We start from the raw sequence: 27,990 nt of genomic DNA, 5'->3' as shown, positions 1-27,990 counted from the left end.
GGTGTCAACGCACCCTTGGCGCTTGGATGGCAATTTCCAGAAGGAGCCTGATGGCCGGGGTTATGCAGAGATAGCTTCAAAGGCTTAGAAACGATACACTTTGGAAAACTGCCCCCAACACGTGCGGTCCCCAGGATTCTACGTTAAGGAGAAGGGGAGGAGAAGCCGCCCCGATCCCAGAAAACCCTCACCCAGGATGGCTTCCCTGCAGGGCCTGGTCCCAAGGCCTCCGAATCTGCTCACAGGGAGGCCGCTGCCTGGAGCTGGACGCCAGGGAGGGACCTGGAAGCCTTTCCCTGTGGGCGCTGCCCACCTAAGTCGCCATTTTAGCCTTTTCAGGTTTGGGGGGGGTTCCTTCTGGGGGTGCAGCCCCTTCTGCTGAGGCCGACGTGGCCCCCACCCCCCGTCCTCACTTCCCACCACCTTCATGCTGTGCAAACCCCAGGGGCCGGGCCTGGCCTCCCCCAAGGTGGTGGAGAGGCGGGACGACAAAACAAATAAAACCCAAACAAACCCGCTTAGCCCGCAGAGGCCGACGGAACGGAGGCAGAGGGGCTTCTGGGGGCAGGTCCTTCCCCACCTGGAGCCAGGCTGGGCGCGGGGGGACGGGCGTGGGTGCCACCCCCTCGGCTCACCGGGGAGCCCGTGGCCCAAAAGGCAAGTCTCCGTGTGCTATGAAGAACCTTCTGGAAGCAGGAGCCGGGAGGTGCGGGGCCGGAGGTGTGAAGGAGATGCAACAGTGAGGCGAGCGTCGGGGTCAAAGTCCATCTCTCAGTGCACAGAAGACGGGGCACCGCAAGCTTTCCTGGAACCCAGGCTTGGGGACAGGCTGGGCAGGGCGCCGGGAAGGCCAGGGACGAGGCCCCCAGCCCGCAAGAGTTGGGCGAGGATAGCCGGGAGCAGGCAAGAGCCACCCTGGGCGGGTCCCCAGGGGTCCCGGGCGCGCTCTGTGCAAAGGGAAGGTGGCACGTCCAGACGCCGAGCCGTCCCTGAGACTGGACGGCGGCTCGGCCTTCCCGGCTGGCAGCTCTGGGGCCCCAGCTCCTGGGCAGCAGGTGCCAGCCTCCCGTCCCGCCGGGCTGGGCCCCATACGGTCTCGGCTTCCGAACTGCATGATCGGGCCCCCGGGGCCTCGGGGAGGTTGGAGCTTGGAGTCACCAGTCCGCATGGGGCAGGGGCGCCAACTTTACTGACAGACACATGTATGTACACGCGTGTTACGGAACACGACACACCCGTAGGGAAGACCGGACGCTCACCATCCAAGGGATAAAAAAAAGCACCGCGAGCGGCATGGAGGGCCCAGGCCGTGTCCACCGGCCGTCCGCCCGCCCGCTTCGGGGCCTGGCGGCAGGAGCAAGCTGCCCGGGCGCCGGTCACGCGACGTCCACTCGTAACCTGGCCAGCAACTTCCTCCTCGTCCTCAGCGGCCCCCGTCCTCGGGGCTCCTTCCTGGCCACAGAGGCCCCGCGAGCCCTCACACGGTGACCTTCTCGATCACACCCTCGGCGACATGGACGTCGTCCCCCTGCACGGTGACAGCTGCCGACTGACCACACATGTGCTGGTGGTCCTTCCAGTCCTGAAAGGAAGGACAGACTCCGTGTTACGGTTCAGAGTGAGAAGGCTGTGCCCGGGAGTGGGTGTGCACGTGCTGAGCGGCCAGCCCTCCGGGGCAGGGGGCTCCCAGCCTCGCCCACCCTCCTGTTTAGGGACCCGCTCCGAAGGCAACTACCCAGGATGACCCTTGAGACACGTCCACACTCTGATCCTGCTGCTTCCTCCCTGGGATCTAAACGAAAACACTCACACCTGCAGAGGAATACTTGTCTCCGATGTTGCTGCCCAGCCGTATTACTTATCATCGCAAAAGTGAAAGGACTGCGCCGGAGCCAGCCACGTGTCCACAGAGGGGCTGGGAGGCCGCGGCCCCCAGGGAGGTCGGGGAGGACGTCCACCCCCCCGCCCCGCAACGCCCCCCGTCAGGGTGGGAGCTGCCATCGCCCGTTACGGGCGGGAAATGGAGCCGAACTTGGCCTGGAGCAGGGCTCGCTCTGGGGGCCCGATGGGACGTGGTTAGTGGAGACACGGGCCCCAAGACGCACGGAGAGGTTAGGGTTTGGTGAGCCATGACAAGACTTGAATGAACATCACACACACTCGGAAGAACAGAGACCAGCAGTGAGCCCCGGAGGGCAGGGCTCCAGCTGCCTATCTTCGTGCTGTCCTACGTCTTCCGAATTTTCTACAACGTGTTGCCTTATTTTTATAATAAAAAAGTAAAATTTCAAATCATTACAGGCATACCTCAGAGACATTGCGGGTTCAGTTCCAGAATAAAGCAAATGTAGCAATAAAGCAAGTCACACAAGATTTCAGGTTTCCCGGGGCTTATACAGATCACTTTTACACTACACTGTAGTCTATTAAATGTGTGACTGTACAAACCTAATTCAAAGACACTCTATTCCTAAAAATGATAACCTCCACCTGACAAGGCAGGGCTGCCGCACACCTTTAATTTGTAAAAACACAGCATCTGAGAAGTGCAATAAAACAAGGTCTGCCTGTATATCAAAAGAATAAATTTTTAAAAATTTTTTATTGAAGCTTAGTTGATTTACAGTGTTGTATAATTTCTGCTGTGCAGCAAAGTGACTCAGTTATATACATATACTTTTTCTTTTGCACATTCTTTTCCATCATGGTTTATCACAGGATATTGAATATAGTCCCCTATGCTACACATGAGGACCTTGTTGTTTACCCATCCTGTGGATAATAGTTTGCAGCTGCTAATCCCAACCCCTCCCTCCCCCACCCCACTCCCTCTTGGCAACCACAAGTCTGTTCTCTATGTCTGTGAGTCTGTTTCTGTTTTGTAAATAATTTCATTTGTGTCATATTTTAGATTCCACATATAAGTGATATATGGTATTTGTCTTTCTCTTCCTGACTTACTTCACTCAGAATGCTAATCTCTAGGTCCATCCACGTTGCTGCAAATGGCATCATTTCATTCCTTTTAATGGCTGAGTAATATTCCATTGTATGTATGAACCACATCTTCTTTATCCATTCCTCTGTTGATGGGCATTTAGGTTGCTTCCATGTCTTGCCAATTGTAAACAGAGCTGCTATGAGCACTGGGGTGCATGTGTCTTTTCGAATTAGAGTTTTCTCTGGACAAATGCCCAGGAGTGGGATTGCTGGGTCATATGGTAATTCTATTTTTAGTTTAGTAAGGAACCTCCATACTGCTCTCCATAGTGGCTGCACCAATTTACATTCCCACCAACAGTGTAAGAGGGTTCCCTTTGCTCCACACCCTCTCCAGCACCTGTTATTTTTAGACTCAAAAGAATAAAATTTTAGTTTGTAAATTACCTGACTATGTAGATTACCTGACTCTGTAAGTCTATACAGTACGTAAAACTTCATGTGTGCTGGGCTCAAGTCCACAGTGTTTCACACCATACCTAAAAATTAACTCAAGATGGGTCATAAATCTAAAAGTAAGAGCTTAAAGGGAGTTCCCTGGTGGTCCAGTGGTTAGGATCCGGCACTTTCATTGCCATGGCTGAGATTCAATCCCTGGTTGGTGAACTAAGATCCTGCAAGCTATGCTATGCGGCCGAAAAAAAAAAAAAAAAGAAAAAAAAGAGCTAAAATTATAAATGTTTTAGAGGAAAATAGGAGATTTTCCTAACCTTGAGTCAGGCAAAAGTTCTGAGATATGACACCAAGAGCATGATCTCCATTAAAAATGTTTTTTTAATAAACTGGACTTCTTGGGACTTCCCTAGGCGTTAGGACTCCATGCTTCCACCGCAGGGGGCCCGGGTTTGATCCCCGGTCGGGAACTAAGATCCCATAAGCCTTATGGCAAGGCCAAAAATAAAAAATAATAGATAATAAAAATTTTTTTAAAGTAAACTGGATTTCATCAAAATTAAAAAAACTTTTGCCCTTCAAATGACACTATTAAGAAATAAAGAGACAAGTCACAGACTGGGGGAAAGTACTTGGAAATCACATATCTGATAAAGGACTTGTATCCAGGATATACACAGACATCTCCACACTCGATAAGAAGAGAAACGATCCCATTTAAAAACGGGCAAAAGATCTGAATAGACATTTCCCCCCAAAAGATATACAACGCCCGATCAGCACACACAACGATGCTCAGCACCCTTAGACATCAGGGAGATGCAGACTGAACGCACTGATGTCGCTTCACACCCGGTAGCAGGGCTACGACCAGAAAGCAAGAGCCAGCGCTGTGGACACGGGTGGACCCGCCACTGGAGGGGGTGCAGTCACTTCGGAAAACCTGGGAAGCTTCTTACTAAAGTTAAACACAAGTTTACCATATGACTCAGCAAATCCATGTACGCATGTAGCCAAGACAAACAAAAACCTGTCTCCACCCTGGAGCTCGCTCGTGAGTGTTCACGACAGTCACATGGCGGGAACCACTCAGATGTCCGTTGGCTGAGGACTGGAGGACAAGACGAGGTCCAGCCACACCGTGGACGCTACTCAGGCTCCACGTGGATGAACCTTGAAAACACGCTGGTCAGAGGAAGCCAGACGCGGGAGACCACATGTTATACGACTCCTGCTACGTGAAATGTCCAGAAGAAGCACATCTACAGAGAAAGAGATTCGTGGTTGCCAGCGGCTGGGGTGTGGGCCGAGGGGGCTTTCGGGGGTGATGGAAAGTTCTAAAACCAAATTGTCATGTTTGCCCAAATGCAAACTTACTAAAACCCACTGAATCGTACCCTTAAAATTAGTGGATTTTATGGTATGTATTCTACCTCGATGAAGATGTAAAACACACACACACACACACCTGACACGGGATTTGCAAAGAAAATAAAGTCTGCACGTAAAAGCCAAAATAATTCATGGCCCTTGTCCAACTTGTAAGAAGGTGAGTAACATTAACTACCTTTCCAGGTCTTTGGGGAGCACACAGAATTCTGGGGAGCACAGTGGGCAGGCCCAGAAGCTGTATTGTCGGCACCACCATTTATTACAAGGAGCCCAGAGCTTAAGTTTTTTCAGGTCCTACCGAGTGTTCACGATGGATCCCACGTGAAAATTAACGGTTTTTGAACTTCACTGTACACTGATTTTTGTAAATATTGGGTTGGCCAAAGAGTGTTTTTTTTCCATAAGATGGCTCTAGTAGCGTTTAATTGTCTTTAACTTCATTCGAAACAATTTTGTTAGACTGTATTGTGACAGCTGTCATATCACCATGCATTTAAAAAAAGGTTATCAGGGCTTCCCTGGTGGCGCAGTGGTTGAGAGTCCGCCTGCCGATGCAGGGGACACAGGATCGTGCCCCGGTCCGGGAGGATCCCAGGTGCCACAGAGCGGCTGGGCCCGTGGGCCATGGCCGCTGAGCCTGCGCGTCCAGAGCCTGTGCTCCGCAATGGGAGAGGCCACAACAGTGAGAGGCCCGCGTACCGCAAAAAAAAAAAAAAAAAAAAATTGGTGAATTTTTGTGTAGCCATTTTAATATTGAAGGAAAAAAGCAACATTTTCGGCATATTATTCTTTACTATTTCAAGAAAGGTAAAAACGCAGCTGAAACCCCCCCCAAAAAAGACTTGCACAGTGCGTGGAGAAGGTGCTGTAACTGATCGAACGTGTCAAAAGTGGTTTGCGAAGTTTCGTGCTGGAGATTTCTCGCTGGACGATGTTCCACAGTCGGGTAGACCAGTTGAAGTTGAAAGCTATCAAATTAAAACAATAATTGAGAACAATCAACGTTATACCCACGCGGGAGATGCCAACATACTCAAAATCTCCATATCAAGCCTTGAAAATCATTTGCACCAGCTTGGTTCTGTTCATCGCTTTGATGCCTGGGTTCCACATAAGTTAAGCGAAAAAAACCTTCTTGACTATATTTCTGCATGCGATTCTCTACTTAAACGTAATGGAAACGTTCCATTTTTAAAACAAATTGTGACAGGCAATGAAAAGTGGATACTGTACGATAATGTGGAACAGAAGAGATCGTGGGGCAGCGAAATGAACCACCACCAACCACACTAAGGGCCGGTCTTCACCCAAAGAAGGTGATGTGTATATGGTGGGAGTGGAGGGGAGTCCTCTATTATGAGCTCCTTCTGGAAAACCAAAAGATTAATTCCAACAAGTACTGCTCCCAATTAGACCAACAGAAAGCAGCACTCGACGAAAAGCATCTGGAATGAGTCAACAGGAAACGCATCATATTCCATCAGGATAATGCAAGACCGCATGTTTCTCTGATGACCAGGCAAAAACTGTTACAGCTTGGCTGGGAAGTTCTGATTCATCCGCTGTATTCACCACACATTGCCCCTTCGGATTTCCATTGAGTTTGGTCTTTACAAAATTCTCTTAATGGAAAAAATTTCAATTCCCGGGAAGACTGTAAAAGGCACCTGGAACAGTTCTTTGCTCAAAAAGATGAAAAGTTTTGGGAAGATGGAATCATGAAGTTGCCTGAAAGATGGCAGAAGGTAGTGGAACAAAACGGTGAATACGTTGTTCAATAAAGTTGTTGGGAAACATGAAAAATGTGTCTTTTGTTTTTACTTCAAAACCGAAGGAACTTTGTGGCCAACCCAATAAAACCAAAGCCTATGCCTTTATCACGGCAGCGAGTCACAGGAGCACAAACCTAACACAGTCAGCGGAAGAAATGGAGTCTTTGTCAACAAGGTTATACCTGAAATATAACTGCCCAATTCACCAAGAGAGGTTCCAAGACGGCAGCTTGCATTTAGACAAAGTGTTATCTGGCTAAAATGACTCCATCAAGAAATAAACCCACGAATCTTCCTCTGATGGTTCAAAGTCAGGGAAGAGTCACCGATCAGCCGCCCTCTCGGATCACGAGCCAGCAGAAGCCCGTCCACCCCACCGGCTCCTCCTGGCTGCCTGGGCTCCTCCCAGCGTCCCCGAGCGCAGCAGGCATGCGGGCCCTCTCCTCAGCACACGAGCCATAGGTGACACCAAGGAAAGCAGACCTGCGGGTCTCTTTCCCAAGTCTCCCGCCCCGGGAACGGGCCAGGGCTCAGGAGCGTAGCTGGGAGCCCCTGGACACACCTTCCGCGCTGTGCTGACCCCTGCAGCCCCCCAGGAAGCCCTGAGACGCAGAGGAGGAAGATGCCACGTCCCACACACCCTGGTCTTGGGGGTCATTCCTGCCCACCTCCCTCCCGAGGACATCTGAGGATGGGGCGCTTTGGGAAGCCGCCAGGCACAGGGTCCCCTGTGCAGCAGAGGCTGTGTCCGCAGATGCAGCTCCAAGTCACAGGCACCAGGGGTGGGATTTTTTACTATTTGTCCACCCGGCAAGTTACCTTTTTTTTTTTTTTTTTTTGCGGTACGCGGGCCTCTCGCTGTTGTGGCCTCTCCCGTTGCGGAGCACAGGCTCCGGACGCGCAGGCTCAGCGGCCATGGCTCACGGGCCCAGCCACTCCACGGCATGTGGAATCTTCCCGGACCGGGGCACGAACCCGTGTCCCCTGCATCGGCAGGCGGACTCTCAACCACTGCGCCACCAGGGAAGCCCAAGTTACCTTTTTTAATCGTGGAAAGTTTCTAAGAGGAGAGGATAACCCCACAGGCCCCAGTCAACGGCTTGGCCCCTCACTCTGAGTAAGGGTGAGAAAAGTGGTAAAAACCTGAACTAGCAACTGCTACTCCAGAACACTCTTTAATCTTCTCAGAATCAGACGCCTACACGTACAACCGCACTGACTTTCAGGGTCTATGACGAGGCGTCCAGGGCTGGGGAGCACTGACCGTGACAAGGTCAAGGTCACTGGGGAGCAGCGGCCTCCATGGCCACGGCCTGTGTGGCTGCCTCGGGGCTTTGCCGGAGCCCAGGGACAGTGCGGAGGTGGCACGGGGGTGGGGGGCCTACCTTGCGCTGGCAGAAGGTGGAGCAGTAGTTGACCTTGTGGCAGCCGGTGCACTCGCTCAGGGCCTCCCGGCCGCAGTTGACACAGAACTGCTGCAAGAGGACACAGGCGTCAGTCGCAGGGACAGGCGACCCGCGTCCCCGCCCCCCGCTGCCCAGATGCTGGGTGGGCACCTGCTGAGCGGGAAGCAGGGCTCCGGATCACACCGATGCGCCAACCTTGCTCCAAATACCAGGGGATTTCATTGCCACCAAGTACGTGTAGGAAACCAAACTGAGGAAGGCCAGGATTCTCAGTTGTCAGGATCGTCTCCTGAGCGGTCAGGCCCTGCAGTCCCCCAGCCGGACCCTCATCCACAGCCCAGGCACCCCCGGCCCAGCCACGCAGCTCCATTAGGTGGGTCTTCTGTGTGTCTTCCCCACAAGACGCGAAGGAGCCACTCCTTCTAAGCAGCTAGGGAGGGGGCTCCAGTGGCACCGCTAGCGCTGGCGGGTGCAGCCGCGACCCACGCTGCCCGGCGCACCTGGCTGCACTGACTGCAAGCCAGGCCCCTGCTCCCAGCCAGCGGGTGAGTGCGTGACTTGCACACCCATGAGCCACACCAGATGCCCGTTCATAACACCGCTACCCCCGAGAGTATATGCAAAGCAGCAAATTGCTTCTTGGTTCCTGTTCTGGATTGCAGCTCCCTTCTCTGCCCAGCGCTGACTGACACGCTCCACCCCGAACCCCCGCTACCCGCCTCACTCGCTTCAGGAAACACGCACATTACGGGGACTCTGAGATACTACTAAGTTAGCTTGTCCACTGTCCCTACTTTAAAGAACAAAATACTTACAGAAAAAAACCGAAGTCTGTAACCACACATAGAAATTCCTCCAGGGAGAGCAAAGGTCTCACAGTTAGTGGGAGCAGAGGTGCGGCTGCCTGTGAGGCTGGGGGCCCCATGGACCCTCCTGCCTCTCAGCTTGGAAGTCCTCAGGGAAGCGGCCTCGTGTCACACCCTGTCCCCCGCGAGCCTGCGAGTCCTGCTCACCTGGACCTGCCATGTTGGTGCTCCTGGCACCAGCACAGTTCTTGGAAAACAGCCACCGCTCAATAAATACCTCTTAACTGCATGAAGAGCCTGTGTCGTGAGTACACCTTGTGAAGCAGGAGTCGCTCTTGTGCGGCAAGAACTTCCGACCCCGGGCTCCCAACACATCCCCTTGGGAATTACTTCTTAACCCAAGCTAACCTGGGGCAGGAGATCTGGCTCAGACACGCCGGCTGACACACAGACGGAGACGGATGGCCACAGAGCCCTCGGGCTGTGTCTGCACACACTGGTCGGACCCACTGCTTCCCTGCTGCCAGCCGAGAGCGCCCAGATCTTGGTTCCTAAGAGCATTCGTTCTCCAATAAAGGAACCAGTTCTCCCTGGAGAAACGGTTGATTCCAGGGCTGGGGCAGGGAACCCCCAAGATGGGCCTGGAGCATCTTCTAGCACCAGAAAGGAGGGAGGTGCTCTGAGCAGCAGGTAAGGGACGTGGGAGCCGACTGAAAGCTCCAGCCGCCAAAGCCAAACCGGATGAGCAAAACAAGTAACACGGGTGCTGTGAGCCCCTCTTGATAGAAACAAAGGTACAAACAAATGTACAAGAGACAGATCCCCCACGGAGAAGAATTCTGGAAATATTCCTAGATCACCGCTGTCCAGGAGGGGGACCGCCACCCCGGGTGACTAAGGGAGGAAAAGGGGCAATCACTCCACAAATGGAACCCTCCGACCTGCCCCAAATGCGCATGTGCTGGGCCTGGGCCCTGCGGCCCTGGAGTGAGACGAGTCCACGAGGGGGGCCGGGGGCTGATAAGAAGAGAGAAGCCAGAGACCTCCCCCCGCCCTGGCTCGGCCAGGAGGCACGTCTGCAGCCTGGAAGAGGTGTCACCGGACTGACCCGCGGGCACCGGCTCTCTTCCAGCACTGAGAACAGCGTCTGCGGTGCAGCCAGAGGCACCATCCAGACCGCCCGCCGCTGCTACTCTTCGGGCCACAATTCCCTCTAGAAAAGGAAGTTGGGAAGATCATCGAAGGCCTGAGAAGGAGCCGGGAGGCATGAACAGAGGCCAGAGCACAGGGATGGGGCCCAGAGTGCGCGCGCTCCCCCAGCCAGGGCCGTGGCAGGCGGCCCGGTGCCCTGCAGCCACGTGGCTGGCTTGTGCTGGATGGACACAGCGCCCTTGAACGGAAGGGCGTCTGGTCTTCCGCCCTGTTTAATCTCTGCTGAGCTAACTATATACACACAACACAAATGCCCCATGGTTAAAACTGGCAAAATCTCCTTAATAGTTCAGCAGGGCTAAAACGTGACTTTTCAAGAAATTCCACAGACAGCGTCCAAGCAGGCAGCCCTGCTTCCCCCTCTGGGCCGCCAGCACCTGCGCCCTCCCAGGGAGCCAGGGAGCGAGGGCTCAGCCTCCTCCTAGGGGTCCCGGGGCCTCACTCGTCCGGTCCTCCCCACCAAGCCCCAGCACCCTAAGGAGGCTGCCGTGGACAGGACCTTCCAGAAGAGTTCTCCGGGGCAGCCCTCCCCCAACCGTCCAGCTGGGGGGCTCCGTCTCACCCTGGCGACGTCAGGGTGTCCAGCAGCCTTTCCACAACAGCCACCGGTGCTCCCCACCTGGTCTCCTGGCTCATCGTCCCCCGGGCCCCGCCGGCCGCTTCTCGCTGCCGCCACCTGCTTCAGGGACACGTTTTGCGTCCCCTCACTCACACGTGACTCAGGTCGGGGCCTCTCAGCCCCCCCGAGCCCCCTGAAGCCCCCAGAGGATCCTGGGGAACAGGCTCTCCGAGGAGTCTGGTTCCCAAGAACCCAGTGTCGAGGCGCTGTAGTCATCACGGGGCCACAGGGATCAGACACATTGCACATTACGAAGGGTAAACACACAGGGTGCACAGGGTGGTCAACCCACGTCTGCAAGCAACTTAACCAGGTCACCCGAGGAGCCTCGTGACACCAGCACACAAAAGGACACTGGCGTCCACCCACTCGTGGCAGTCAGACAGGACGGATGCCTAGCTTCCCCCGGCCATGTGATCAGCTTACAGGAAAACTACTGGAGGACACGTCACACCTACAGCTCCGGAGAGAGGACAAACACACCTGTAAGAACTCCAGTCATTTTCAAAGCTCAGGATGTGGGAACGTGTCGGATGCCTTGGCAGGGGAAGTAGGCTCAAGCCCCTCACTAAAGGCTGAGCATCCTTCCGCCAAACAGGATTTTAAGGATAAAAGGATTTCACGTTGTATTTCTTTCTTAGAAATTCATAAAATTACAAATGAAATGCAAAGCCCAACCTTTCACGGTGGGGTACTCAGCGATCCAGCTGCGGCAGACGCTCCTGGCTGACCCGACGGACACGCACGTCAGCACGTGTCCCACGGTGGGTCGAGGGGGAAGTTCTGCACAACAGGAATTCAGCTCCTGGACCCTTAAATGTGGGATGAGTGTGGCCATGACTGTGGGCTATTCCTACGTGAAAGACAAAACCCACGCAGCTGACTCAACACGGTGCCCTGAAAGTAACCTCGGGACCGACCAGGTGGAAACGCCTCGCTCCGTCTTTTTCATGCCACCTGTCTTTGGAGAATTTTCACAGAGGGGAAGGGATGTGTCTAATTTACTTGTAATTTTATTCTGTGAAGGAAAGGTCCACAAAAATTAATGAAAAATGTAAAACTGAAAGTTAAACCGTTTTCCCGTTGCACTTCCCTGCTGGGATGAGGTTCGGCTTTCTGTGCCGTCGGCGCCACCCCAGATTCAAGCCACCCGCCCGCCCGCTGTCCAGCCGGCCTGATAGGGGGGACACTGTGGTCTCCTCCACTCCCATAGTCTCAGCAAGGGGGCATCCTCGCCAACCCCCGGGGGAAGTGAGGGTCGCCCCCCCGCCGTGCTCATCAGGGACAGGTGGTGGTGAGGCCGTGGGCAAGGCACACGGCACACACGGTGGTGGATGCAGGATGGGCAGCCGCCCTGGCAAAGTCTGGTGGCTCCTCAGAAAGTGATGAACCCTGAGCCACCGTGGGACCCAGCGGCTCTGCTCCCAGGTATGCACCCAAGAGAAGTGACAACACATGTCCACACAAACAGCTGTGCAAAAATGTTCAGGGCACTGTCCACAAGAGTCAAGAAGTAGAAACAACCCGAATGTCCACCAATGGTTGAGTGAAGAAACATGCGGTGCGACAACTAATGTTTAGCCATAAAAAGGAATGAAATTCTGACCCAGGCTACGTGGACGGACCCTGAAAACACGCTGCTCAGTGAAAGAAGCCAGACACAAAAGGCCACATGTTGTGTGATTCCGTTTCCAAGAAACATCCAGAACTGGCAAAGCCACAGAGACAGAAACCAGGTTGGCGCAGCTGGAGCCTGCGGGTGGTGGGGAGTGACGGCTAACGGGTCCGGGGCTTCTTTGGGAGGGGAAATGATCTGGGATCAGATGGTGGTGATGGCCGTACAAGTTTGTGAACAAACTACTGGACTGTGCACCTTAAAGGTGTGAATTCCACAGTATGTGAACCATATTTCAACGAAGAAAAAAATGCCCTTTCGTTATGCATATTGGGGACTTTTCTAAAGTATATGATCAGAAACGTGTGAACATATGAGTGCATTTTGTGATTAAGACGTTGGTTATAACTGCAAAAACCAGATACGATCAAGTATTTTAAAAACAGGACTAGTAAATTGTTTACAAACATGAAATATGCAGAAATTAAATTTTTGAAGAATTGGCTGCCGAGCAGCAAGAGCGCACTCCTGCTCTGCGTGTGCAGCCTCCAAACCCAGAAAGGAAGGAGCAGCTGCCCTTCTGGTGACCAGAGCAGTCACCACGGAGCACAAGACACAATGATCTGAAGGCTTGAAAGCAACTAAAGCAAGCAGGAATGGGGGTGGCAGGGTACTGAACCCCGGGGAGGGGCAGGGAGAAAGGCCCAGGCAGGTGGGGCAGGAATGGGGGGGGCGGTGGATCCAATCCCGAGGGGGAGGGGGGAGGGGGAAGGCCCCCCGCAGATGGGGCAGCTTTTCCCTCAGGGCCTCCCCTGCCCACCAGGTGTGTGGGGCCACAGCAAGGGGCCGTGGTCACCTGGGCTGGGGGGTGGGCAGAGGGCTGAAGATGGAGCTGCCAGATGGCTGGAAGCCAAGGGAGACCGAGATCAGCACAGATGGCCACAGGCACCTGCCGCCCCCAGGCAGCCAGCACGGGGCTGAGCCGACAGAAATAGCAGCCCAGAAGGCGGCGCTGAGCAGGGATCTTGGTGCCCCCCCCCACAGAAGGGCCTGCATTCCCGCACATGAGGGGGCAGCAATGCCGCCCCCCACCCCACCCAGACCAGGACTAGAGATGTGACGGGCGGAGGTAACCGAGACAGACTCCCCCTCACACAACAGAGTTCAGGAGACCAGCCAGGAGCTCAGCTGCTTCTGAGAACCAAGTCCAGCACTTTTCAGGGGAAGAGAGAGAATCCAACAGAATTCAGAGCTTCTGCCGTGAATAACCCAAAAGGTCCAACAATCAAAATGACTGGAATGTGAAGGAAGGAACAGAGTTTCCACAGTCAAGAGGAAAGGAGTGAGCAGAGGCAGATCCTGAGCTGACCCAAAGGTCAGCATCGGCCAGGATATTAAAGAAGCGAAGATGAAGGTGGTCAGTGAAGTGCAGGAAGAGGCGACCATGCGGAGCGGCTGGCTGGGGCACAGCGAGTAAAGGCAACTCCATAAAAAACGCACGTAGGCTTGCAATCCACTGCCTCTTGGCAATGAGAGCCCCCTACTTAAGATCCAGCAAGCCAGGTGGCACGGCCAAAAAAAAAAAAGAAAAAAAAGGAAAACTGCACCTGAAAAGCTCTTCTTTCCCCTTTACCTATAAAAAGTAGTACTAACTGAAATTCTTTTTCTTATATGGATTTGGTGGAAATAAACCAATTCGACTCACCTACAAACCAAAGTGACACTGAAGACGCATCACCGTCCGTTCTCCTGGACGGTGTAGATACAACAGGTGGGCACTCAAAAACAACGGCTGGTGTGTGTGAGGGACAAAAACGCCCGACAGGTAACGGTGGCCACTTGTCTACCAGAGAAGCTTCACTTGTACGTGGGCCTCCAGGTCCCCCGCCCAGGAAGGTGGGCGGGCTCTGCAGGTGGCAGCCACAGACCCGCTGTGCAAATGGTACCTCTTTCCGCTCTGCATCCGCCTGGACTCTGGCCTGGGCCGCGGCGGCTTCTCGGTAGGAGCTGGCCTGCTTGGCCTGTTCAAACAACGTCTTCAGCTGCTGCGCGGTGCTGAGCAAGGAATTGACCATCTCCTCCAGGTACAGCCAGCTCCGCTGTTCCGACATCTCCAGCCCGCTGACCACAGCGGGAGACACGGCTTTGGTGGGGGTGGAAGGAGGCACCGCCAGGGCGGGCAAGGATGTCAACACTAGCGTGTGGAAAGCAAAACACAACAAGAACTTAACCCATCTCCTGGCTTCAACATGCCTCTGCACGCTCATCAAACATGGGAAAGTAGGGTGGCGAACAGATCACACCCACGGCCCCCCTTCAAGCCCCCCGTCCATGGATGACACAACAGCTGCAGGTGAGGTGACCATAGCACTTGTGCAGAGCCAGTGGGGGGGGGCTGTTACATCACATAAAAAGTAAAGCAGACGGAAGAACTAAAACCTCCTGGTTTCGTTTCTGCTCACACAGAAAGCCTTCGGGGACGTCTGTGGTCCCCGGGGGGCTGATGAGGGATGTAGGAGACAGGGTCCCCTCAGCTGGAGAAGAAAGTCATGGAGGCGGGAGGGAACCTCAAAGGGACGCTGTTCTGGACGGGAAGTGGAAACTCGCACACGCGGACGCGCAAGGGCTCCCCACCCCTGTCCCGGGGGGCCTGGGGGCAGAGACACCCAGGCTGTGCTGCTGAATGTCTAACATCCTCCCAGAGAAGAACACCTGACTGTAGCGTCACCCGAGTCCTTGGTGTAAAAGCCCCACCAAGACCCGTTTCCAGCCCCCAGCTAGAGGTCACTGGACACAGGCTGCAGGAGACGCACGGGAGCCGGACGAGCGACGCCTGCCCCCTCGGCCATGGCCAGACCTTGCTGTGAACCCTGCCCCGCCCCCGCAAGGGCAGGGCCCTGGGCCCGGACATAAGGAAACAGGCAGCGTGATAGGGTGGACAGAGGACGCAGCAGCCGCTCGTGGGGCCCCTGCCAGCCAAGTCAGGGACCGTCCCAATACAAATCGCCCCAGCAACAGGTTGCAACGCCCTGAATGGAACAGGAAGCCATGCGTCCATGCCGAAACAAGCAAACAAACAAGCAAGCAGACAGGGGACGGGTCGCCCAGGCCTCGCAGCCCTGCTCAGGGCACGGCCGACCGCATGGGGCGGGCACTCCCCATCCAGGCCCTGCCCAGACCCCGCAGTCAGCAGGGCCACAGCCCGGCCAGGAGGCTCACCAGGCCTGGGGCCAGGGTCTGAGGCAAGGTGTGGGGAAGAGGCAGAACGGAGGCGAGCTTTAAGGGTGGGAGGGGTGTCACAGCAAGAGGAGAGAGCGGTGAGACAAGAAAAGGAGAAGGAGAAGGGGCGTTTTCTAGAACTCGGGGACAAATTTCTATCTTGCTGTCTTGTCTCTGGCGGAAACTGTAAAAAACACAAAGGTCCACCAGCTGGGATTACGATGCTCCCTGTAAAAAAGTGTCCTGACATAGAAATGTGTCCAAAACGTGCCGTCAGTGACAAATTGCTCAAAATGCACACGTGGGGCGATGTCCCCGTTAAGCTTCAGGCGAGGCGAGTCGCAGACATGCACACACCCTCTCACCTGAGGCCACCCGGACGAGCGCCCTCACGGGACAGACCCCAAGCACAGTGTCCTGGTCAGAGCCTGGCCGAATCTCAGGCTCTGCAGGTCACAGGTCGCTACGTGAGCAGCCTCACCCCACACAGAAATGAGCAGCAGCTTCCAGTGAAACCTGCTTTACAAACACAGGCCTGAAGCCCCACACCCCACTTCACCTAGGAAGCCTTTCAGAAGGATGATTCTGCACATGACGGCCACTCGTGGAGAATTCTTCCACACTGACCTATTTTGGGATGAGATGTTGGCAACGCGGCCTCCGGAAACGGTGCGATCTGACAGCTGTCCTGATACCCTGGGTAGTGGGGCTCCGGGTGGCCGACCCTGCATGGGGGCTGCACGCCTGCTTCTTGTACTGTCAGGGGAGAGGGACATGATGGCGTGAGACCCAGCTGTGCTGCACGTCCAACAGGGCAGCTCCTGAGCCGCGGAAGTGGAGGACGTGAACTGTGAGAGGGACAGTATTTGGGATGTTCTGCATGAAATAAAACACAGTACAAAAGCCAGTTTCCACTGTTCCCTTTCACTTTCCGGAGGCGGCTACCAGAACATTTCACGTGCACATGGGGCATTTCTGCCCCCTGGCACCTGTCTAGGCTCCGTGAGCAGCCTCAGCTTCTCAGGCCCTGGTCCCGCCGCCCCTGCCTGCGGGGGTCCCCACAGCTCCTGCCAGCGACCCGCTGGGGCCGCATTGCCAGGCGCTGAGACAACTCACCTGTGGCTCCCGCAAACACGTCGCCCTGGGCCGGACTCTCCGAGATGACCGCGGTGGCCTCCACGGTGGACGCTCGGTCGAAGGTCAGCGCGCCAGAGGTAGTGATCTGTCCTGAGGGGGTCACGGTGACTGGAAAAGCAGGAGAGCTGTCACCGCGTGCTGGGCCCACTGGGCACATTGCAGAAAAACCCAGGGGCCGGGGCGGGGTGCGCGGGGGCCACAGCAGCTTCCGCCGGCCCACAGCCACCTCTGCAGGGGCGGTGCCTGGGGGGGGCCAGAGACGCCCACCCCAGCAGACGCAGCTCCTGCTGTGTGTCCTGAGCACCTGGATGTACTGTCTCGTCAGAAGGCAAGAGATAAAATTTAAAAGAACGTAAGAAGGACTTTGTAGCTTGAATTAAGAAAAAGATTTTCGTCAAAACTGAAGAGAAAACACAGCGGGGCCCCCGGCATTCTGGGGGCTCTGTCTCCTCCTGCCGACCAGCCCCAAGGACATGGGGCGCCTCCCCTGCAGGAGCCATCGGGCTGCTGACAGCCCCTAGCGACCGGGCGCCTCCCAGGCCTCTCCCACCACCGCAGCCCAACTCAGCCCAACTCGCCTCCTCTCGGTTTCAGAAGCAGGCGCCTCCCCCGCCCCCGCCCTCCCTACATGTGCCCCAGCCGCGCCTGCCCCGGGGCGGCGAGAGGGCCTGGGGGCTGCGCGAAGTGAAGTCCGTGCCGAGGACAGGCCGGGACCGAAGAGGCCAGGGAGCCCCCATGAGCGGCAGCCGTGCCTGCTTTTGACCCAGACCCCTCGGCCACACGCGTGAGCAGGACACGCTAAGAGCATGTCGCGTGGCGACGGCTGCTTCACTGTGACTCACAGGTGGTGGCGGCTGCGGCGGGAAGCAGGGTGATGTTCTTGGGGGCATCCTTCTTGACGGGTGTGGTGGGCAGCTCGCTCTCCTTCTTGCGCCTCTTGTAGGGGACGAAGAGCCTGACGGGCCCGCTCTGGGGGAGGGGGGGGCGGGAGGCAAAGTGAGATGCGTGGAAACGCCACCCGGGACTGTTCTCCAATGGCGACCTGCCTGGAGACACGCCCAGACTGCGGCCAGAAGACGGAACCGTGCAAAGCTCCCTTAGCTCCCTTTAGGCCCCAAACGGCTTAAAATAACAGAAAAGGTACTTTCAGAGAGAACGTGTGAATTAACAGCACTTCCAACAGGAGAGTAATATCAACACCGAATTTTTAGGAATCCCCGGAAGACAGAAAACAAGTGGGGACCAAGGAAGGAGAAAGGAGAGGGCCCATGGGGAGCAGGGGGCGCCCCGCAGACCCTGAGGCCCCGACACGCGGGAGGAGAGAACCTTGATGGAGCAGAAACAGCAGGAAAACGTGAAGATCAGGTGAGCCTCCCAGCTCACGCCCAAGACCCCTGTGGGCTCGCTGGCCCTTCCTGCTGCCCATTCAAACCTGCTGTGGACGCGCAAGTGAGCTTCTGTCCTACGCGTCAACCCCAGAATCTCCACCGGGCTCTCCCTGGTGGCTCCTCCCTTTACTGATTTTCTCCACGTGTTGAGACGTTGCCGTCACCTTCTAGGGTAAACTGTGTCCTCAGGACCACCTGTGAGGCCCTGACCATCAGGGTGGCCGTATTTGGAGTAAGGAGGCAACGGGGGTCTTGAGGGTAAGGGCCCTGACCCGCCGGGATTAGTGCCCTTGTAGGAGCAGCTGAGTAAGCGAGAGCCTACAAGCCAGGAGGAGCCCCGCCAGGAACACACCAGCACCTTGACCTGGGCTGCCTGCCTCCACAACTGTGAGAAAGTCAGCGCCCGCTCCTGAAGTGCCCTGGCCTCCTGCCCAGCCCCCGCAGACTGAGACCCGTGCTGACGACGCTTTGACGTGTCTCCTTCAGCCCCGAAGACACAGAGGCTGCTTGGAAGCCTCATCTGCTGCCCCCACCACGGGCAGTGCCTGCGTCTGCTGCTTTTCTTCTGTGTGGTTCACATATCCCTGGCCCTTTACATGTCTCACAATTTTTGCTGAAACTGGACATTTTAGGTGCTGTACTGAGTGGCTGTGCAGATGACTCCCCCTCCCTCCAGGGCTTCCTGGCTGCAGTCCTGGACAAAGGCCTCCAGGCGGCAGTGACCAAGCTACTGCACCAGCTGTTGGACCCAGCCACCTAACTGCTCTACCCTTTGCAAACGGCTCCACTGTCAGATCCAGTCACGTTAGGCTCCTGTACTGGGTGGCTTTAAGGACAAACCTTTGAGGAGGCTTCTCAGGGTGATCACTTCCCGGTGGGAAGTTGAGCCGGCTGCCCTCCTGCATTGCCGGCCTCCTCCCCACGGGCTGCCCTGGAGCAGGGCAGAAACGGCACTCAGGCCGTCAGCCCTGCTCGCCGAGCTGCTTGGTCTTCTCGGCTGGCCTCAGCTGCGTGGACCTCCACCCTAGGGGCGAGCGGGGCCGGGACGATGGAGCTTCCCTGGGCTGAGCCGGAGGGATGCAGGGAGGGAGCAGGGCCTGACGCGAACGCCAGACTCACAGGATTCTCCTGGATAAGTGTTTCTTTTTTTGTTGTATGCCCCCAGGACAATCTCCAGAGACCTTAAGTGGTTGCTTTTTATCATTTTCACCAGTTAGGGTTACTTGTCCGGGGAGTGGGTCCCTGGAGCCCTGCACAGCACCACTCCTGAGGCAGAAGCTGCAATGTTTCAATTTGATGAAGTCTGACCTATGAGTTTTCATTTCATGGATTGTGCCTTTGGTTCCATGTCGAAGAAATCCGTGGTCTAACCCTAGATCAGGGTAGATTTTCTTCTACAAATTGTAGTTTAGTTTTGGACACATTTGGCTGTATGATCCATCTTGAATTCGTGTGTATATAAAGTGTGATGTTTAGGTCAAGGGTCACTTCTACGCCTGTGAGTGTCCGACTGTTCCCACACCTGCAGGTCTGTGTGTGGACGGTGGGTCTGCTCCTAGATCGATGGGTCCCCCTCTGCCAAACACGGTCTTGGCCGCAGAAACAATACAGCAAGTCTGACAGTCAAGTGCTGTGATTCCTCCACTTGTAGTCTTCGTCCTCAAAACCGTGTTGCTACCCCTTTCCTCTGCCTTTTGATATGAATCTTAGAATCAACTTGTTGATGTCTACAAGATCCTGCCGGGGCTCTGAAGAGACCCGTGTTAAACCCACAGACCAGTGTGGGGAGAAGGACGTCTTCACTGCATTGAGGCCTCCAGCCCGCGGGTCCACGTCTTCTCGGAGTTCTCTTGCTGGCCGTTTCTAGCTTCAGTACACACGTCCCATACATGTGCCGTCAGGTGACACCTGAGGGTTTCGGCGTTTGGAGTGACCGTAAACAACCCTACCAGGTACTCCATGCTTCCCGATAGGGCTGACCCGCCACTCTGCTCCTCTTACCCCTGAAGATCTCCAAGAATGTCACCTACCAATCTTCCCAAGCAAACTTTAAAAGCATCTTATTCTCACACAAATATCCTACTGGTCATTCTACTAGACTCATGTGTGATCTACACACGAACTAGACAATTTTAGAATATTTGGTTTTCCCACTCAACAACATCTCTCCAATTAAGTTTTCTTCCATAGCTGCTGCTAATTAACCAGGCGAGTAATCAATATTAAAAAAAGAAATCTCATTATGCAGCTTCCTAGTTAATTTTAGGACATTTAAAAATAATATTCAACAATAGAAACATTGAAACAAAACTGGTAGTCCACATATAACAAATTAGTATCACACTTTGAAAGCTATAGAGCAATATACGTTCAAACGAATGCAAATATCCCTTTTATTTAAACAGTTAAGAATTTAGAATAAGAAAAGACTTCAAAAGACATTAAAAGTTCTCTATATAAATCACCTCAGTGTACTATTTTTTATAACGTGACATTAAAAATGAAAAACATAAAACAACACATATATACTTGTCACCATAAAAAAAAGTACAGTTAAGACGGTGACATTATAGGGACTTCCCTGGTGGTGCAGTGCTTAAAGAATCCACCTGCCAATGCAGGGGACATGGGTTCGAGCCCTGGTCCGAGAAGAGCCCACATGCCACGGAGCAACAAAGCCCCTACACCACAACTACTGAGCCTGCGCTCTAGAGCCCGCGAGCCACAACTACTGAAGCCTGCATACCTAGAGCCCGTGCTCCGCAACAAGAGAGGCCACCACAATGAGAAGCTTGCACACCGCAATGAAGAGTAGCCCCCGCTCGCCACAACTAGAGAAAGCCTGCACGCAGCAACAAAGACCCAACGCAGCCAAAAATAAATAAATGAATAGATTTTAAAAAAAAAAAAGACGGTTAAAAAAAAAAAAAAAGACGGTGACATTATAGGAGCTTTCCGTTATTTAAGAAAGTTTCCCTTAACGTTCTTTGAGCAGCCCCAAGGCCCACTTGAGGCCTCACTCTTCAGAGCCCACTTGAGGCCTCACTCTTCAGAGTAATGGTCAAAACCCAGAATTTGAGGGAGAAACTAAGCTGGAAGCAGCTCTGAGAGGAGCTGAGGGGAGCAGGGGCCCACTCACCAGGGTCATGTCATCACAGCAGGCGGCACAGGTGCAGGAGGCGGCATGAGGGTTTAGGATCCCATCCTGAAATTTAAAAAGTACCGCAACACGTGAGAAAGTCAGCTCTGAAGTGAGTCAACAGCCCCAGATCTCAACCAGTTTCACCCCGATCCCCCTGTGAAGGTAAAATCCCACCATTTCCAGAACCTTCTCTCGTACACATCTCTGCTGGTGGCAGCATCTATCTCTCCCCTGCCAGGGAGTGTAGGCGTGATTTCTCTATCAACCTCCTAGAGCTAAACCGGAAACAGCAACGAGGAGCCCTCTCCTCTCATGGATGAGCTCAAGGAGAGAGAAGTTAGGTGTCTTTTAAAAAGTCACGGGCAGGGGGCTTCCCTGGTGGCGCAGTGGTTGAGAGTCCGCCTGCCGATGCAGGGACGCGGGTTCGTGCCCCGGTCTGAGAAGATCTCACATGCCGCGGAGCGGCTGGGCCCGTGAGCCATGGCCGCGGAGCCTGCGCTCCGCGACGGGAGAGGCCACAACAGTGAGAGGCCCGCGTACCGCAAAAAAATAATAATTAATTAATTAAACGTCACAGGCAGAGTTACTCAGTTTTCCTCGGTCTCTCCCATGTATACGTGTTATTAAACTTCCGTTTGATTTTCTCCTGTTAATAAATAAACAAAAGTCACACGCACTCAAGCGGAAGCTGTTACGCTGCCTCATCCACTCCTCACGGCAAGGTGTGGAGCAAACACCCTCAACATCCCATCTGGAACATCAGGAAGCAGATGGAAAGGTGACGTAACTCACACAGCAAGTGAGCGGGGGACTCGAATCCCATCTGATTCCAGCCTGTGAGCCCTGGAAAGCCCTGCGGCCGATGCTCCAGGAGCCGGGCCTGCGGCTTGTGGCTCTGAGCAGGGAGGGTGGGGAAGCGCGGCACCTGGGTACCTGGATGAGGCACTGCAGCGGCCGCCCCGCATAGCGGATGCTTCTCTTCCAGTCTTTGCTGCTGGCCCTTCCTGCCATGGCTTCAAACTCGGTAGGACTGTACCAGTTCTCCCCCTGCTTAATGCAGCGCCCCCGGCCTCCTGAAAGGACGAAGCCACCCGCTGTAGTTCCCGCTGACACTGGGCCAGGCCCATCTCCCCTCCCGCCCACTCCCCCGCGGTGTCCCGGGCCTGCCTGCTCTCAGCCGCTCCCTCGGTGCCCCACGGCGAGCCCACATCTGCAGGCAGCGCTTCCCACCGCATGCCTGAGCACCGACCTGCTGTCCACGGTCACCGCACACTCCACCATATCCCACACGGAGCTCATGACGTCTTCCCACTTGCAGAGCCTTCTACCTACGGGTCGCCCAGCTGACCCAGGACCTTAGGGAACATGGTCCAGCCCTGCTCCTACCACGGGCCACCCCATTCCTCGACCTGCCCGTTTGCTTAACTAGTTTATGCGTCATTATGGCCATCCTTGGCCCCAACTTACAGTGGGGGATGCAAAAGGAAGGCGATCCTCAAAACAAAATAAGCAGCAGCCTGGGCCCACCCCACGCAAGCCCACCTGGGCCCACTCTGTGCACAGCTGGGCCCACCCCGCACGCGCCCACCTGAGCCGAGCCTGCTCTTATACAAGGTGCCACTGATGTTCCGACAGCGCACAGGCAGCTCACTGTCGTACACCGATGGGTCCCAGTTGTACTTAGTTCCACCTTTCTCTTGGCCGGGAGCCAGAGGAGTCGGAGGAGACTGAGGGCCTTGAGCAAAGAAAGCATCATGAAAATGAGAGACCCTGAACGCACCCCAAATAACAGAAAGGCACAAAAAAATCTTGATTCTAACAGGTTCTTCCCCCAGCTCAGCAGCATCGCCCCCTGCAACTCTGGGCAACTCTTCTGTTGCCTGAAAAAATCCACTTTTTATACTTAAACTAAATAGTATTTGAAATTTGAAATTCACCACAAGATAAAGTTCACCCCCAGGATAAACTCCACCAGCTCTCAGAGCGTTTTGCCCCCGAGGCCTGGAGCAGGAGGGCATACCGGGGGTGAGAGGGGCAGTGGGTGCCTTCAGCCCGGCGGTCTCCACGATGCTCCCGTCCGTGTGCACGACGATCAGCGTGGCCTTCTCGGTGTTCAGACTGTCCCCGATCTGAAGGGCTGTCCTGCCCGACTGGGGGAAAGAACACCAGTAGTCTCAAGTGACAGTGGCTGGCGCACACCTGCACACCGGGACATGGTCCTACAGAGAGGTTCCAGCTGACACCGCCACCGGGGGGCCCACCATGCCTCATGCTTCTCAGATGCAGAGCCAAAGCCAAGAAGAGGCGACACTAGGTCTGCATGGCTCTGAGCAAATGCTCACATGGCTTGTCCAAGTTAAGGGATAAATGTGTTCCTGGAACAGGAAATGCCCTCCCGTCTGCCTGGGCAGTCTCTGAGGTTGCAGGCCTCAGGGGAGGGTTTCCGAGAGGCCAAGTTCATAAGCACAGCCAAGGCCCACTGCAGGACCCCTTCTCATGCCCGAGCCCACCCAGACACAGGGCTTCCCAAGCCACGCTGCTTACATGCCTCTCCACTGGGGCTGGATGCTGCCGTGACTGCGCCTGCCTCCTCTGGGCCAGCCAGATGCCCCTTTCCTATCCCTGCGGGTGCTAAGCCCACCCCAACTGCCCACAGGCACACGCTCATGGCCTCACTCAGACAGCCCTGGAGTGGACTAGAGACCCTGGCGCACCCCGTCCACATCAAGGCCTGGGACACTCTCGTGCTTTCACGCTGAGGATAAAACTAAGACAAAGACCTTTTCTTACATCTGAAAATGTGGCCTTCAAACCAGGGGAGGTGAGTAGAAGTTTATCGTGGGATTGCGGGCCCTCCACCTGGCGTGCACATGCACACACCTGGCCTGCTCTCACAGGCCTGCAGGGTCAACGCCTCAGTGAGGGCGTCTACACTGCTTGCATCTGAATCACTGAACTCGTACAGCTCTCGACCGGAACAACAGAATGCTTTGTGTTCATTCGAGAACCACAAAGTATTTTTCTCACGAAGGCATGTGAGACATGTCGATACTTGAGACCCCCTCTCCTTGTCAGTTTCCAGAAGGATCACACTAGTTTCTGGGTCTTCTTGTCCTCAGAGCCCGCTGACTTGGGGCCGCCCCTAACTCCCCGACCCTCTGGCTCCAGCCCCTCCTAGAAAACGAGAACGTGACAGAGTCTGCTGTCAGGCAGGACACCGGCCAGAGGCACCACGTCACTGCCTGGCTATCAGCTTGTGTGCATCCTGATACCAGAAGAAATAAACCAAGACTCTTAGATCTGCACCCCTGAGCCCTTCACCAACCTGCTGCCCTTACACTCAGGAGCAACAGTTTTCTGTCTGTCACTATCTCAGTAACAACCACTTTGCTTTCAGGTGTACAGTGTCCCAGGTGCGTGATCCAGGCTAGAAGGAAACCGTGAGATCTCCCCTCCCCTCCCCTCCCCAGGCAGTCGGCACAGGGCAGGCTCAGGGTCTCTGGGGGACAGGCCAGAAGCGCTCCCGTGGCGGCTTACCAGCACGTGGCCCGAGAGCGAGGCGGCGCTCGCCACCGACGTGGTGAAGACATTGTCCGCCGAGGCGCCCACGTCGGCCACTGTCACGGCGGTCACCTCTGCAACACAGGGGCCTGACTCAGGGCCCAGCCAGAGGCCACTGGGGATAGGGCGAGGGTGGGGGGCGGCCCACGGTGGGCCCAGGTCAAGTACCTGAGCTACCGTGGGAGGCCTCACGCTGTACACGAAACGCCCGACCAACGTTTCCAGACCAGTCTGAATGATCTGGTCCTTCCAAGGACAAAAGGCCACCTCTCCCTCTCCACAGAGCCTGCCACGCACAGTGTAGACCACAGGGCACGCCTGCCCTCACGTACCCACTGAGCTGGCCACAGCTCTGCCCTGGCATCTCGCTCCCTTCTACTTAAAACCATACCCCAAAGAGGCCCCTAAAATCCTAGAGTTCCCTCCCTTCCGGTGGGGATCCTCCTGGCCCCTCTCCTGCAGGTCAGCGCAGGAAGGCTCACGTCTATCTCTCCCTCCCCTTCCTTCACCCCTACCTGCCACGGACCTCTTCCTCCTGAAAAGCGGCAGACCTGCCTGTGCCCACCCCACACGCCCCCCAACTCTAAGCCCGGCCCCTCCCAGCAGCGTCTGTACATGGGGGCGCCACCGCGCCCCGCCCCCCGTGCTCCCCCCACTGCCCATGGCCCACTCCCAACGGGCTGCCCCGGACAGCCCTCCCTTGATGCTCCCCCAGCCACCAGGGGTGGCGCTGCCTTCCGGAATGTCCCAAACCTAGAGCGCCTGTGGCCTGGGGGAGGTGCTCAAACTGACCGAGAGTCCTGCACATTCCATCAGCCCGAGCTCACTAAACTGCTCTAAAAACACCTGCTCCCCATCTGTCTCCTCCACCGTGTCCCAGGGAGCCCGGGCCCGAGGGGTCTGAACACAAGCTCAGGTCTAAAGAGCTCGCCAGCAGCCCGGGAGGCAGCCTCAAGCCAGCAACGTGTCCTGCTGAGTTACAGAAACCTGGGAATCACCTGGCCTCGGTAATTCACAACCAACAAGTTTTAACACACTGGAAAAACACAAGGATAAAACTCTGCAGGAAAGAAACACGTGATGTCAATACGTGTCTCCAACGTGTGAATAGCATCACATTCCCTTTCTGCATTCAGAAAAACACGTGCAAAAACAACACAAAGCTGAAGAAAAACCTCACCATCCAAGATCTCAACTTTAAATCAGAGTTTAGCAACGAAAATGGAACCCTTTAAGGGCCACAAAGCCTTCTTTCCCTGCCTTTTGCGAGGATCCCGGACAGACCACAGGCACCGGGGCAGTGAGAGAACGGGCTGCAGGCCCCACGCAGCTCCTCCAGGGCCAGAAAAACCGGAGCACTGGCTGGGGAGGCCGCTGTCCAGTTCTGAAACCCATGAAATTCCCTAGGGGAGAAGAGCCTTAGGATGCTCCCCAGGGGTTCCAGTGCCCGGCTCTGCCGGCCACACAGGAGCCCAAGTGGGAGGGAACAATGCTTAGGAAAGTCTCTACATCCTTCGGGACGGTGCCCCGGGGAGACACAACCTCTAAAGGGCGCTTTGGGGCATGGCTCACGAACCTTGAAAATGAGAATGTTCTGTGCGGCAAGAAAAGCGTGGGCCAGCAGCCCGGGTGGTGCCCGAAGAAGGGAAGATCCGTAAAGGAGGAAATGGGGGGCCCCACGGACAGGCCAGAGGGGACTGCCCCCAAAGGCTGCGGGCCCTCCCAGACTAAGTGAGATGCCTTGCTCCCCAGGGCTAAAGTCACACCTGAGCAGGCCCTCAGGATTCTGGGTGACCAGATGCACCCAACCCCGGGCTCCTCCAGGACAGGACCCGTGTCTGACCCCTGTGTCACCAGCACCCAGGACAGAGGAGGAGAGGACACGCAAGGCAAGAGGCAAGTGCTGAGAAGGTTCTGGAAGTAGCGCAGAGCACTGAAAGGAAGGAAAGGAGTTCAGGGAGCAAGTATGCGGCAGGGCAGGGCCAGGATGCTCCCATGGGGCAGGTGTGCAGGGACCACACGACACACAAGGTAGGTGCGAGGTATGTGCTGGGGGAGGATGGGTGTGCCAGTCAGCCAGGCGTGGGCAGGGCAGGTGCGCGTGGAGGACAAGTGTGAGGAGTGCGCGCGGAGCAGGTGCCGCCAGGTCGTGCGGGAGTGTGCGGGGCAGGTGTGCAGGGAAGGTGTGGGGCAGGTGCGGACAGGTGCGCGGGAACCGCGGGCGGGCGGCACTTGCCTGCGAAGGCGGCGGCCGCGGCGGCCTCGTCGGGGCCAGGCAGGGCCTCGGCGCCCATGTCCATGTGCCCGGGCTCGGCGGCCATCACCGCCACGGCCGTCACCCGCCGCGTCTCGCGCTCCGCCTCCGAGTCTGCGTCCTCCTCCGAGTCCTCGTCCCTGCTGAGCACCGGCTCCTCCGCCTCGCCTCCCGCCGCGGCCGCGGCCGCCGCCGCCACAGCGGCCGCGGCCGCCACCGCCGCCGCCTCGGCCAGGCCCAGCTGCTTGGCGGCCGAGTCCGAGTCCTCCATCCGGACTCCGCCGAGCCCGCCCGAAGGCGCCGGCCGGGGCCGCCCGAAGGCCGGGACGGAGCCCGAAGCGCGCCGCCCGAGAAGGCCGCCCGAGCCGGGCCGAGCCGGGCCGAGCTTGACCGAGGAGGGCTGCCCGAACCGAGCCGAGCTGAGCCGAGCCCGCCCGAAGCCGGCCGCCAAGCCGAGCCGGGGCCGCCCGAACAGGGGCCGAACCGGCACGAAGCGGCCCGGTCGAGTCGAGCCAAGCCGAGGCCTAGAGTCCGGAAACGAGGGGGGCCGAAGTGGTCCGAAGCGCGGAGCCGAGTCGGTCCGAATTGGTCCGAGGCCGCACGAGGGTTTCCGAGAGGCTCTGCGCTAGCCCTCCTCAGGGCCTAGAAGGCCGCGCCGGTCGTGGTCCCCAGTCATCGGGGTCCCCTACTGTGAGGCCGACTCCGCCGGACTCCGACGCAACGCGACCCGGCCTAGAGAACCTTGCGCTGCAGGCTCCGCCTGCACCCGCCGCCCGCGGGAGCCGAGCCCGCCCGAGAAGGAGCCGAGCGGAGCCGAACGGTCCCGAGCCGGGATCCTCACGAGCGAGCCTCGGCTCTCCGCCTCCTCCTGTCCGAAAGTGCCCGAGCGCTGTCGGACGGGCTAATCGGGCCTCGGCCACAGTTCGGGATCAAGTCCCGAAACGCGACGCCGTCGAGCCCGTTCGGGAGCAGAAGCGAAAATGGCCGAAGGGGTGCCGTTTGCGTCCGGCTCCGAGAGGATGCCGGGGCCGCGGGTCGGGCCGCGGGGCGGGCCGCGGGGCGGGCCGCGGGGCG

The 27,990-nt window shown here is 56.4% G+C and overlaps 2 protein-coding genes across 22 annotated transcripts in view; one reads left to right on the top strand and one right to left on the bottom strand.

Annotated features, from left to right (window-relative positions):
* Nucleotides 1–118: 118 nt before the first annotated feature.
* Nucleotides 119–27,294, bottom strand: DEAF1 (DEAF1 transcription factor). Of its 21 annotated transcripts, XR_003791474.1 has the most exons (14): nucleotides 26,899–27,187; nucleotides 24,639–24,736; nucleotides 23,122–23,251; nucleotides 22,690–22,836; nucleotides 22,035–22,174; nucleotides 21,099–21,164; nucleotides 17,414–17,540; nucleotides 16,551–16,679; nucleotides 16,062–16,190; nucleotides 14,162–14,409; nucleotides 8,779–11,412; nucleotides 8,114–8,213; nucleotides 7,943–8,032; nucleotides 5,729–5,753 (listed from the first exon to the last, which is right to left on the bottom strand). XR_003791474.1 is itself a non-coding variant. In XM_029208153.1 (12 exons), the coding sequence occupies exons 1-12, from the start codon at nucleotides 27,185–27,187 to the stop codon at nucleotides 1,377–1,379; spliced, it is 2,040 nt and encodes a 679-aa protein (XP_029063986.1). In that variant the 3' UTR covers nucleotides 119–1,376. The 21 variants fall into 21 exon arrangements, 10 of the variants coding, with proteins under 10 accessions (XP_029063986.1, XP_029063991.1, XP_029063993.1 ...); XR_003791473.1 differs by lacking the exon at nucleotides 5,729–5,753 and adding an exon at nucleotides 1,468–1,582 and having other exon boundaries at nucleotides 7,943–8,213; nucleotides 9,178–11,412; XR_003791466.1 differs by lacking the exon at nucleotides 5,729–5,753 and adding an exon at nucleotides 1,468–1,582 and having other exon boundaries at nucleotides 7,943–9,320; nucleotides 9,878–11,412.
* A 602-nt stretch (nucleotides 27,295–27,896) lies between these two features.
* The window catches only part of TMEM80 (transmembrane protein 80), a 6,009-nt gene continuing 5,915 nt past the window's right edge, over nucleotides 27,897–27,990 (top strand). The window contains exon 1 of the mRNA XM_029209437.1: nucleotides 27,897–27,950. Coding sequence (XP_029065270.1) covers nucleotides 27,897–27,950 — 54 coding nt within the window. The remainder of the gene's footprint in view (nucleotides 27,951–27,990) is intronic.

The sequence above is a fragment of the Monodon monoceros genome, unplaced genomic scaffold (assembly GCF_005190385.1).
Source record: "Monodon monoceros isolate NGI ecotype Baffin Bay Population unplaced genomic scaffold, NGI_Narwhal_1 Super_Scaffold_7, whole genome shotgun sequence".
NCBI lineage: Eukaryota > Metazoa > Chordata > Mammalia > Artiodactyla > Monodontidae > Monodon > Monodon monoceros.
The sequence above is the reverse complement of the archived record's forward strand: the minus strand, read 5'-3'. Positions and strand labels throughout refer to the sequence as shown.